A 14,183-nucleotide genomic window follows, 5' to 3' on the forward strand; every position below is an offset into this window, starting at 1 on the left:
GTAGCCTCTGTCACGCGTCCGCGTGGGTCACGTGGTCGCATCATTTGGAGTTTTCCTTGCCACGCGGTCGCTTCAATCATGCGTCCGCGTCAAGCACGCGGTCGCGTCACTGCCAGTTTCTTCAAAAACTCCGTTTTGTGCTTTCCTTCCATTTTTGTATGTTTCCTTTCCATCCTTTAAGTCATTCCTACCTTAGAAGATCTGAAATTACTCAACACACAAATCACGGCATCGAATGGTAATAAAGGGAAATTAAAATAATTACTTTTAAAGCATAGGAAACACGGTTTTCACATACATCACATAATAAGGAAGGGAAAGTAAAACCATGCAATTAACATGAATAAGTGAGTGAAGGATTAAATAAATCACTTAAATTAGGTACAAAATATATCATAAAATATGGGTTTATCCCCATTCCTAGCCTTTTCAACCTGAATTCACTAACAAACACATCAAGGCATCTAGTGGAATCAAAGGTGAATTAAATTTAACCAATTAAGGATCTAAAAAGCATGTTTTCACTCTTGAGCACAAATTAGGGAGAATATACAAAACCATGCTATTTTAGTGAATAAATGTGAGAAAATGGTGATAAAATCCCCTAAATTCAGTATAGAATGCACCACGAAATAGTGGTGCATCAAATCTCCCCACACTTAAACCATAGCATGTCCTTATGCTGAACCAAGAAAGAGACAAAGGGTATCATTATTTATTAAAATGTAAACTAACTAAATGCAACCTATCTATATGTAACTATCTAAATGAATGCAATTGCTTGGTCAAAACAAATCAACTTCCAAGAAAACATATATAAGCACAAGGGCTAAAGGTATACAACCAAGGCAAACCCACAATTGAATTGAGTTATTGAAAGATTTTTGCTAACTTACAAGAAAAGAGATGATCATGGTGAAAATATGTAATTGAGCAATCGAACCCTCACCGGATGTGTATCCGCTCTAATCACTCAAGTGTCTAGGGTTGATTCACTCAATTCTCCCCTAATCATGCTTTCCAAGATTTGTTTTTCATCTAACAATCAACAATTATTTCATGCATGCATACAAATATCATGAGGTCTTTTTCATAAGGTTGTAATGGGGCTAGGGTCAAGGTAAGGATGCATATGGCCAAGTGGACTTGAAATTTGAATCTTTGAGTAACTTAAACTTCCCACCTAACCTATATAACAACCTATACAATTTCAAAGCTAACCTAACTACCCATTCTTCACTTTTTCACACACTCATGCATTCTTTTCTTGATCACAACTCATATGCATTGATTATTATTGGACTTCACTTTGGGACATTTTGTCCCCTTTTTATTTCTTTTTTTTCTTTTTTTCTATTTTTTTTCTACATATATATATTTTTTCTTTTTATTTTCTCATTATTTTTTCTTTTTGCAATAAAGTATATACAAAAGCATCAATGCATATGGTTTTATATTTAATTAACACATGAGTATGTACCCAATTCCCAAGATCTTCAATGAAAATACAAAACACACCTTTTTCTCAACCAATATCCCAAGTTTCCCCCACTTTAATGATACATACACTCACTAGCCTAAGCCAATCAAAGATCCAAATTAAGGACATTTATTATTTTTCGCTTCAAGGCTTGTAATGTGCTAAATTAAAGAACAAAGTGGGTTTATCATAGGCTCAAAGTTGGCTAACAAAGGAAGATAAAAGGTAAGGCTATTTGGGTAAGTGAGCTAATTGAAATGATGGCCTCAATCATATAAGTGCATGTATACATAAAATAATGGACATAAAGAATCAAACAAATCAAAGATTACAATCATGGAAAGAGAATAATGCACACAAGAAGGAAAATAAGTGGTTATAAGATGTAACCATATCATTAGGCTCAAATCTCACATGCTTGTGTTCTTAGCTCAAAACATGTTCCACAAGATATAATTCAAGCAAGTTCAATGAAAAATTTTTACTCAAATCAATCGGGATGCCCTATAGATAAATTCTTGAAAAATATTCATTATTTTGACTAAGCTTATTATGTATATATATGCAAAACAAGAAAATGCAACAAAAAATTCTAAGAGACCTAAAAATGAAATGAAAAAGTGTTGGGATTAGAAATTTGTCACCAAAAATTGTCGATTAGTCGGACGATCTCCCCACACTTAAAAGTTTGCACCGTCCTCGTGCATTCATAGATGAGCAAGGGGGTACGGCGACTTGCCGAGTTGCCACCTTCAGCTGGTGGATCAACCGGTTGCTGCATGTTCTTTTGTTTTTTTGCTTCTGTTTTAGCTTATAATGACTCATCCTAAAAATAGAAGACAGGATAGTGAGAAAAGTAAATGCAAAAAGCAAGGAAGCATACATTGTTAGAATGAGGTACTAATCACTAGAATGAAGTGAGTGACCCAATGTGTGACATTAATGAAACAAGTGTGTGAGTTCAAAGATGCATGCGGTCTAGAATACACACTAGCATAAAAAGAACTATGCCACAGTTACACAAAAAGGAACATGCATTTCACTCATCCTAATGTGCTTGAGATGCTCTAAACTCGTAGGTTAAGACAACCAAACAAGCAATAAAGAAGCAAGAAAGCATTCAAGCCAAAAATATATGGATGCATATGATCAAGAAACATAATACATTAAGAAAAATGCACAACATCCATCAAGAAATTGCCTAATCAAAGAAAAGAATTCAAATCACATGGTGACCAAATCATGCAATTCAAAAGAATTAGAAGCTTGAAGGCAATGTCATTCACTTGGTATTCACAAAAGTTAAGCATTAAAAAATCAAAACCAAGTAATAAATTGTAACTGCAACAAGAGAATCCAATAATGAATAATAAAAGCAATTATGTTAAAATAGCATTCAGTTAGTAATAAGCAGCAATAAACAGTAAACAAAATTAACAATCTAACACTTATAATGAAAAAGAGAAAATTAAACAAAAATTAAACCATCAAAATAGCTAACTAACTAAACTAACTAATGGTTGATGGTGTTTGGTAGTGTTGGATGATGGGTAAGAGAAGGAAAGAAGAGAGGAGAAGGAAAAAAATGGAAAGAAGAGAAGAAAAGAAGAGTGATGAGAGGAGACAATCCACGCGTGCGCGTGGGGTGGTGAAATGGGAGCGACGTGTATGCGTGGATCACGCCTATGCGTGATGGGTTATTCAGAGAGTCGACGCGTACGTGTGAGGTGACGCGTACGCGTGGCTGGGCTTATGCCTCGAGCACAAAGTTGGCACAAAATAGGCACAACTCTCTGGATTTTATATGGAGGTGGAAATTTTGAATCCACGCGTACTCGTGGGTAACGCGTGCGCGTGGATGGTCGAAAAAACTTGGGCACGTGTATGCATGGGTTGGTGCTCTGTTTTTCAAAATTTTTCCACGTTTTTGCACCAAACCAAGCATTTCGAACCTCCAAACAGCTACCAAAATACCATAAAACCTTATTTAACGTACTAGACTACTAACTAAACTCAACAAAGCAGTGAAAACATGAAATTAAACTAATCTTACCAATATTTACAAAAGAGAAAAATGAAAAGATTTTACCATGATGGGGTGCCTCCCACCTAGCACTTTTATTTATTGTCCTTAAGTTGGACTTATGGGGAGCTCCTCATCAAGGTGGTTTGTGCTTAAAGCTATCCTTGAACATCCACCAATGCTTTAGTCTCCAATAAGCTCCATTCTTCAAAATTAATAGCTCCAAGCTTTGATGGAGTTCTTCACAAATCATGAGCTCCCAAAATTGATTCTCCTTGTGTGATCCGAGATCCCACACTTTGTTTTGACATCCGTCTTTATATTGATCATCATTAATCTATCCGGGTGGCATGACCTTAGAATTCTCAATTAAGCGACCAAACATCATCCTATACCCAAGCAATCTATTTCTACACCAACCCTTTCTTTTAAGCCTTGAGCATGCAACCATCATGGACCTTGATTTATAATGCCAACCACTAACCATCTCCCTTTTGCTGTTAAAGCCACAAAAAGCTCTAAGTTGCCCATCCGTCTCAAGCAAACCATATTCAAGTGGGATTATGAAGCTTAGGGATAAGAGATCTACCCACTTGAATGAAAGAATGGATGGTGATGGTTTGGGGAGAGGTGTTTCCAATGTCCTTACAAGCTCCACTCCCTTGTGTTATTCTTTAATTACCTCTACCTCCTTACAAACTTCTCCAATTTTAATCCTTTGTTCATCAATTTCATCCAACTCTTCTCCATCTCTTAAATCGTAAATGGGAGGATGAGAGAAATCTACCTCGACTTTGCTTTCAAATTCACTGGGAGAAGGTTCTTCAAGTTCAAAGGATTCACCACCAAGAAGTTTTGATACATGATCTTCATCACCAAGGGAACTCAATTCTTGCTCTATCCCGTCCAAGTCTTCATTTAACAATTGCTTTAGAGGTTGTGCACTCTCCTCCTCAACATCAAATTCAATCTTCTTGGAGGGATGTTCTATAACATTAGATTCCCATGGAGGTTCCACATCTTCTAAGTCTTCAACCACTTCTTCCTCTTCTTTAACAATCATAGGCTTTTCCAATTATTCTAACACAAAGTAACATTCTTCATTTTCCACCGGAGTTTCCAATCTCTCTTTCATGCTATACTTTTCATTTGATTCTCCACATGTGGCCATGGGAGTTCCTTGAATGCTCAAACATTGGGAGACTAATCGGTTTACCACCTCTATCAAGGCAGTCGTGGATTCTAGTACCTCCTTTTGTATTTCTCGTTGTCCTTGAAGTAGCAAAGTGAGAGAATCATCCATTGGGGGTTGGGGTGGATAGGAGGGTTCATTATCTTGGAGAAAGGGTTCATAATAGGAAGGTGATTCTTCTTGGTAAGGGTATGAAGATGGTATGTATGGAATTTATGGTCCTTGGGAGTATTGATGTTGAAATTGTGGTGGCTCTATGGGTTTTCTTACATAATGGTCACAAGGATGAGGTAAGGGTGATTGGCTATATGATGGATAAGGGTCATAGGAGGGAATTTGGTAAAAAGGGGCTTGTGAGTATGGTTGAAGACTATGTTGAGGATGAGGTTCATAGGCATGTGGTGGTTGTTGACAAGTACAATAAGGACTACCATATCCATTAGATTGATATGCATAAGGAGTGGAATTATACCTATACAAAATCGGAGGAGGTTGTTGCCAAGAAGATTGAGCATATGCTTGAGGCTCCTCCCACCTTTGATTGTTCCATCCTTAATGCATGTTTTCATTGTAATCTCCACTTCCTACAACATAGTTGTAACCATACTCATAGCCAAAAAGGTGAGAATTCATGATAGGAAGAGCAAATGAAATCAAAATCAAATAAGAAACAAGAATACTAAATCCTAAAACTAGCAAAAACTAACAAAGAAATGAAAGGCAAACATATTCACAATATTCACATATATAATAACCAATAACAAGCACACATTTGCAATTCCCTGGCAACGGCGCCATTTTAATGAACGAATTTTTTGTATGGTTTATAATTTCACAAATGAAATCTCGTTGCAAGTATAGTTTCTAAACCAACAAAAAATCCTTTCATGCAAAAATTTGTTTGTCACAAGTAACAAACCCCAATAAAAATAACTGAAGTATTCATTCAAACCTCGGGTCGTCTCTCAAAGGAATTGCAGGGAAGTGTTTTTGCTATTGGTTATGGGATAGTATATTTTGAGGTTGTGAATAAAGGACATGAAAGATAAATGACAAGAAAGTAAAGGAACTCAAATGATAAAAAGGTCTTGGCAAGGGTTGATGGTTAAGGATCTTTATCCTTGTTACTAACCACAACATGATAATTGTAAGGATCAATCTCATTATGTCATCCTCTAACAAGTGAAGGAAAGTCAAATGAGCTACACCAATCCTAATCCATAAGTCCTAACCACTCACTAATTAGCTTAGTGGAAGCTAGAGTCAATGGACACCAATTATCAAGACTTGGACATTAGCAACTCAATTTTCACCTAAGTTACCATCCCAAGCCAAGAACACAAAAATCTACTCTAACATCCTTCCAAGCATTTAATCAAATACTTGGAAGGCATAAAAGGAAGGTACAATAAGATTGCAAGAAATATAAATCTACAACTACTCAAAGCAAGAAATTAACAACAATAAAGCAAATCAACAATAAAGGAAATCAAACATAAATTGCTTTAAAGAAAAATAGAAGAAACAAGAGTGCATCAACAACAAAGTAAACAATTACAAGAATTAAAATGCTAAACTAAGAAAGAAAAGGTAGAAGAACAAGAAATTAGAAAGGAAAAGTAAATCAAAGCATGAATTAAACCTAGATCTAAGAAATCCTAATCTTGATCTAACCTAATTCTAGAGAGAAGAGAGAGCTTCTCTCTCTAGAAACTAACTAAAGTATGATGAAAACTAAACTATGTGTTCCCTCCCCTTTGACTCCTCTTGATTTCTGCATGTAATAGGCTCTGGAATGAGTTGGATTTGGGCCTGGAAAGCCCAGAAATCGTCCCCAGCATTTTCACTTTAATGAGATCACGTGCGAGCGTCGACGCGTACGCGTGGGTCACGCATACTGTAACACCCCAATTACCCTAAGCCTTACCTCTAGCCATAAAGCAAAGGTTAATCAGAGGTTAAAATAGTCCTAAGGCCTTTACATATTTATATATAGAAAGAAATACTATATTCTAGAAGCCTGATGAAGGATTTAGCTCAAAAACAGAATTACAGAAGCGCGAAACGTTCACACGAAACTAACGCACAAGACTCAAGGTTTAGATGAAAGAATAAAACATATATATAGATTCAATATTATTATAATCATAGAGAACTAACTGCAGCTGGCGGAGTTTAAGCCAACTAGTTACAAATAGAAGATACAGAGCTTTAGAATTAAAACAGCTTATACAACCTATCCCTCAAATAAGCCTCTAAGGCCATAAAGATGAATATACAAAGGTGAGAGAATACTATGACGAAAGTAAAACAAAAATACACAAGGAACGAACCATACTCTGCTCTGTCACCATATCCGCAATCTCACCGAAGTAGATTACGACCTGCATCTGAAAAATAACAACAATGTATGGAATGAGAATCGGAGGTTCTCAGTATGGTAACAGTACCCTATGATGTAAGATGTAAGGCCCCGGGACGCTGAAGGCAATCCTAGAACTTCACATCACATACGGATATTCAAGCTTAGAATAAAAATAAATAAATATATACAAAACTTAAACCATAAACCATAAGCAGGGTTATCTAACTTAGGGGATTTCTAACTAATACTAATCACACCGCTATATCCCACAGCCCTCGCCAACCTAACATCCGTGCGATCCCATCGCCACCACCTACCTAACCTCCTCAGCACCAGACAATCACAATTAATGCAAGCAAGTAATACACAAGTAATATTCATATATATCAAGTAATTCAAGAAGCAAGAAGGCATATTATACAATTAGGCAAACCCAAGTAGTCAAAGCAATCAAGCAAATAAGAGATGCAGATGATGAATGCCTGTCCTATTGACTCGTGATATCACTTGTCGGTCCGTAATTGCCAACCCGACACATCCTTCCGGATGTAGCCTTTTCTGCCACGCCAGGGATATAGTGCCCTGCACACTCATGTAATAAAGAGTCTACTACGCCGGGGATATAGGCCCGCACACTTCCTGCAGCAGAGAAGGAACCAACCACAATAAATCATGCAGCAGAACAATCTGCTACGCCGGGGATATAGGCCCTGCACACTCTCAACATTCAACAAGTCATGCGACAGAAACATCTGCCACGCCGGAGATATAGGCTCCGCACACTTCTCAACAACAACTGGTCATGCAGCAGAACAATCTGCCACGCCGGAGATATAGGCTCTGCATACTATCAACAATCCAATAACTTCATCCTCAAATCACCACCAGACATCACCATTCCTAATCTCAAATCACTTTCAACAATATCTACTCATGCAGCAGAGAAACCTACTACGCCAGGGATATAGGCCTTGCACACTTTCTTTCCATACCCTTCAAGCTCATAATAACCATCATCAGTTCTTAATTCCATTCTGAACTCATTAGTTCATCATTTTTCTCAATTCATTATCAACAATCACCATTTGCACCACTCTTCCTTCTCTCTCAACTAACTCATCCTCAAAACACCAGGAACCTAAAACCTCCGTTTTCTAATTTTTCAAAGAAAAACCCAACTTAAACCCCTAGGACCTTTCTCATATTTCAATGCTCTAAAATAAGCCCAAGAGTCTTAAAATGGTGTTATAGAAGCTTACAACCTTGTCGGGAAGGTGAAATAGTTGAAAACAAAGTTTAAAATTATGAAACAAGGTGTGTGCGTACGCACCTGGGTGTGCGTACGCACAGGTACTGATCCTCCCTGACTTGTGCGTGCGCACAGGGCTGTGCGTCCGCACAGGTCGTAATGCTTCATTGATGTACGCGCGCACAACCTGTGCCAGCGCTGCCACCAGAGCCCTTTTCCCTGCCTGTGCGTATGCACAGGTCTGTGTGCTCGCACAAAATAACATTTTCGCAGGGTTGTGCGTGCACACATGGCTGTGCGTCTGCACATATCAGAAAATCCTGAAATTCTGCAACTTTGCAGAATTTCATATTTTCAACCCCAACTTTGAATGATCATAACTTCCTCTACAAAAATCCAAATTTCACAAACTTTATACTGTTTTAAAAGGTTTTCAAAGATCTTTAATTCTAAACCAATTTTAACCAATTTTGAAAACTGAGGCAAACGTTATGAATAGACAAAGTTCACTAAAAATCCATTTTTATCCAAAACATCAAAACACTCAATTTTAACCAAATCTCATTCCACAACCAATTCAATCACATTTCAACCATACCAAAATAGCCCAATTTCATATCAAACACTACTTCAACCATTTTCTCAATCACACCACCTTCTAAACCATTCAACAATCTTATATCCAACCTAATTCACATCCAAATTCCTTAATACCACCATTCAAGAGGCAGAGATGCTTCTAGAAGGTGGATGACGCATGGTAGCATGCAGGCAACACAACCAAGGAGGCACAAATGACGAGGGAAGAACAACAACAACCATCCACAGAGACGAAGGAGAGGCAGATGGAGGTGCGGTGACACGTGAGGAGGGAGAGAGGCGAAGCCCAGCAGCGGCGGTAGTGGGTCTGTGGGGCGGTGTGGCAGTTTTGAAGGTGAATGGTGAAGTGGCAAGGAGAAAAGCGGGAGAAGAAGAGGAATGGAGGGGTGTCAGTGGTGGGTGGGTTGATGGCGATAGAGAGGGTGGTGTTGGGGATCAGAGAGGGAAATGGTGGTTGGGTGAGAGAGAGGATGAATCTCGAATGAGGGAGAAGAGGGTTCGCAATTTGAATTTACGACCTGTTACCGTCAAATTTTTCTGACGGTAAACCATTACAAGTCACTAAAATGCAGCGTTTCACTAATTGGTGTTATCGTCAGATTTTTCTGACGGTAAATTCGACGGTAACAAATGTGCCAATTTAATTGTTTGTTCTCCAAATATTATTGGCGAATTTACTGTTGAAAAATAAAATCTGTTGGTAATTACTTAACCTTACAAATTCAATGTCGTTACTGCTAGTAAATCCGCCGATAAATTCGCTGCTACTCTGCAACGTTATATCCGACGTTAAATCCGATGGTACTCAACATTTTTCTTGTAATGTTTTAAGGAGAAGAAATATGAATCATATGGCAGATTAGAAAATTTCTTGGCATCCTCTTTGATCACATCTTAACCACATGTTTATTAACATAATTAACATGTGGTAAATTTGAGAAAAAGAAAGACAATTCCGTCATAAGGAATGAAAGAGGTGTGAGAGTATTTTGATCATGTGGTTATATACTTTGTGATGTAATGAGGGTTACTTAAGGTTAATTGATCACATGGTGAATTAATATGTGGTGAATAATAATTTATGAAAGAGAATAAAGATAAAACTTGTGGCTAGGATTTATTCTTGACGAATAATTACCAAAAATTGGTAATTACTTTATCATTGATTTTTACTATAGCAGAGAAAATAGAGAAATATGCCCTTTGGGTATGTTTGGTATTTTACATTATTTTGGTCCCAAAATATCTTTAAAATATTTTGGTGAAGCCAAACTGTCTAAAAAATTCTAGTAAAATTTCTTTACAGGATGAATTTGGACCTGGTAGATAAAAGTCATTATTAAGGACTATTTTGTCCTATATGAGAAACAATATTTTAATAAAACTTTTCTTATACGGGTCCACCTCGTTAATCTGAGGAGAACCATATTTGTTAGATTTCACAAATTTCTTTAACAGAATTTTCGAAAAGTTATTCTATAGAAAGTTGGGTTCTTACACCTTGGACGGAGACACGACCTCATAATTGATCACATCCTTTGACCTCTTGAAAAGAGCACGACTCTCTTACAACTATCAAGGAAAATTTCATCGAAGAGTGAAAGGACCCCGAGTACTTGGGGATCTACCTATTCCAGCCCGTCAGGAATCTCAATCAGAAGCACATGAATACCCCTCCTCGGCATTTTCTCGAAAAACCTACAAAATGGAAAGGGGGTTTATTCAAATTTACAAATCTAATGAGGAGTTTATCATCTACAATTACGATCTATAACTTAATCGAATAGAATCCAGGAACATAAATCGTCTCAGAGAAAGATGAAATAGTTCCTAGAGGGGGTAATCACCAGCATCAATATCAACAGACATCAGAAGCGATGACGATCCTAAAATAATGGCATCATCGCCACTACATTTTCTAAAATACTACATTTTGTATATTTTTGCAAAATGAATAGTATTTTCTCATGAAAGCAGAAACTACAAACAAAAACAGCGAAGCACCTTCCAAAGTTTTGAAAAAATGAAACTAAAACTAACCTGGAATGTAGAAGCAAAAAGGAAGTTTGCAGAGGAGTGATGAAGTCCCAGAGGAATAAAAAGTTGCAGTTGCAGAGCAAAGGTCGCAGATAAAGAAAGAATTAGAAAATGTCAAATAAGAAGAAGTAACAAGAGGGCTATTTATAAGCCATCGATAATAGGGGCATAATGATAAAATTATTCCACTTTTTAAATGATTTTAAATGCTGGCATGGTAACTGGTGGAAATTGAAAAGATGCAAGAAACAAGGAAGCGACACCCATCCTTTCAAAATCACGTCGACTCTTGACCCGACTACTACCACAACCATACGACTTCTTTGATCACTTGCTAGGAGTAACAACCACGCAACTACTTACCTGAGCCCCGACCTGAGAATCAGAACACGAATAGGGGTACTTTTCATATTTGGGCTTATTTAGTATAAGCCTAGCCCACATTCCCATTGGTAGTCAAGCTACATTCGAAATTGTGCCACAGAAGTCAGTCCAATACTGGCGAAATCAATCCATGTGGCCTTATCCACATAGGTCAGACTGACTTAGATATGGGTCCTTATAACCCATGTCTGACCCAACTTGGAGTGTAGGTTAGATGCCCCCCCCCCCCCACTACTTTGATTTTCACCACCCAGATGATAACCGTACTAAACATGAGGGTAACTTCTTATTTTGTAAAGGATTAACCACCTATGATCATTTGAAGTTATTCCCAAGGAATAATCAGGTTACATATACAACTTTATAAATACCATAATATTTAAGTATTTTTTCCAACCCAATCATACATAAAACGTACTTAACCCTTTGTTGACTTAGGCATTGGAGTCCCTTGCAGGTACCTCCCACCACTGTCTTAGCGAATAAATCAAAATCTTCAACCTTAGGTGTTTGGACCTAACATCCTAGTCCAAATCCAATTCAGTTTCAAATGATACCTCAGAACAATCTCATACCTTAACTTCACAAATTGCCTATTAATGTGAAGTTCATTGATGTGGAATTTTTCAAAATCACAACTTGACAAGTGCACCGAATCATATCAAGTAATACAACGGTGAGTGGGTTATCATTTCTATGAGAATTAATGGACTAAGAAATAATGATTAGTTGACTACTTCTAATTACAAATCAAAATAGAGGAATGAAGGAATTAAACGTGAGGCAAATAAAATAGCAAATTGTGAGTGAAAACAATAGTGAGAATGTTAAAGTTTCAAAGATGTTCACTCTTAAGGAAAACAATCCTTGTATTTATTTATTTGAGACATGCAGATAAACAAATATTTATAGATGTTGTTAGTAACATGAATTACAAATATTTTACACATTAATGCGAACCAGCAAAATATGCGAAACATATTTGTCACTCATTTTGCTTGCAAGACGCATAAATAAATTTCTCTACGAAATTCCTTAATAATAGAAAAAAATACTAAAATAAGAATAAAAAATGAAAACGTAATTTTTTTGGGATTAGGACCTTTATTCCTTCTTCTTTTATTAATAATTTTCAGTTATTTCGATATATTTAAGGGGCGGCCCAACTAATACAGAGCTTAAGAGAATTAAGAGATTGGGCCTTGGGCTTTGGATTCCGAAGGAAATAACGGACAGTGGGGGGATGCTTGGGGGAAGAAGCACGCAGCCGAACGAAACCCCTGTTCTCTCTCCGCACCCTTCCGTTCCTTTCTCTTGTTTTTTCTTCTCTGCCAACTCCTGTTATGGTATGGCCCATAACTTATGAATCCACTCAGTGAGTGTGTCACGCACAGCAGAATTTACGACGATAAGCAATTTCAAGCTTACAATTCCTAATTCCGAATTCCTATTCCCCTGCTTTCTAGGGATTTGATTTCAATCCCTAATTCGGTTATTCCAATCTCTCCCTCCCTTTACCATGGATGCTGAAGACGAGGAAGCTCAACACCTACAACACTCTTATCCACTCCCATACCTCTCTACCACTTCACCACAATGCCACAGCACTGGAGTGGAGCCGGTTGATGCGGCCACCACCGCCGATAATAGAGAAACTCTTGTTGGAGAAGCGGAACAGGCGGCGGTTGCAGCCAATTCGGGCGAAGCGGTTGAAGAGGCGGTGGAGGAGACAGAGATTGGGAATTTGGGAAACGCAGGAGAAGGAGAAATGCAAGTGGTGGAAGATAAGGTTGTTGGCCCTGAGGTTACAAAGGGTGATGATGTGGAGAATGGACAGGGCCAACAAGAAGAGGATGAGATTATGGTGGAGGCAACCGGCGTGGCGAAGATGGAAAAGGAGGAAGCTCCGTTGGTAGCTGAGCACGAAATCAGGGATGGTGAGGATAACGTGGTGGAGCAGACGGAGGTACCAAATGAAGCTGCTTCCGTGGTAGAAAGAGAACAAGGGCAAGAAAAAGAAGATGCAGAAGAAGAACAGGAGGAGGAGGAGGAGGAGGAGGAGGTGGAGAAGGAGGCGGGTGGGGAGCAAGAAGCTGATGCTGCTAGCGGTATGGCAAATGAAGCTGCTTTATTGGAAGAAGACGAGCAAGTACTAGGACAGCAGCACGAGAATGCAGGCGCCGATGTTGTTGTTGGTGGTGTAGCTAATGAAGCTACTTTCATCAAAGTGAACGAAGGAGGACAACAACAACAACATCAAGAGGAACAAGAGGATGCTGATGTTGGTGGTGGCTTGTCAAATGAAACTGCTTTCATGGAAGAGCAAGAAGCAGCAGAGAAACAAGGAGAAGATGAGGAAGAAGAACAAGCTGCTGCCAGTGATGATATAGGAAATGAAGCTGCTTTGACAGTAGATCAGGAAGAAGAACAAGCCGATGCTGGTGGTGATATGACAAATGAAGCTGCTTTCACGGATGAACATGAAGAAGAAGAAGAAGAAGAAGAGGAAGAAGATGGCGGTGGCAGTGTTGGGCGCATGGGAGAAGAGACAGAGCCCACTGAAGAGACAGAAGAAACGGAGGAGCAGAGTAGAAGTGTGAGTGGTGGGAAGAGGAAGCGCGGAAGTGGGAAAAATTCAAAGTCCACAGGGAGAGCCCCATCAAGGAAAAAGATGGAAGAGGATGTTTGTTTCATTTGCTTCGACGGGGGTGAGCTTGTTCTTTGTGACCGCAGGTGACAATCACATTATGTGTCCTCATGACTTTTCTATTTTTAATGGAAATGCTTTGCAAATTCATTGCTTTTATCTTTTTTTTTTAAACAAAAAATTCTGGTGTGTTGCTTAGGGGGTGC

At 38.3% G+C, this 14,183-nt stretch overlaps 1 protein-coding gene across 2 annotated transcripts in view; it reads left to right on the top strand.

Moving 5' to 3' along the window:
* The window catches only part of LOC107608758 (zinc finger CCCH domain-containing protein 19), a gene marked incomplete at its 3' end in the record, with an annotated part of 9,200 nt that continues 7,572 nt past the window's right edge, over positions 12,556 to 14,183 (top strand). Inside the window, 1 exon segment of one of the 2 annotated variants that reach the window (XM_021105956.1) lies at positions 12,556 to 14,063. In XM_021105956.1, the coding sequence (XP_020961615.1) occupies positions 12,850 to 14,063 (1,214 nt within the window). 2 annotated transcript variants of the gene reach the window in all.

Source organism: Arachis ipaensis, chromosome B07, assembly GCF_000816755.2.
Source record: "Arachis ipaensis cultivar K30076 chromosome B07, Araip1.1, whole genome shotgun sequence".
In the NCBI taxonomy this organism is placed as follows: Eukaryota; Viridiplantae; Streptophyta; class Magnoliopsida; order Fabales; family Fabaceae; genus Arachis; species Arachis ipaensis.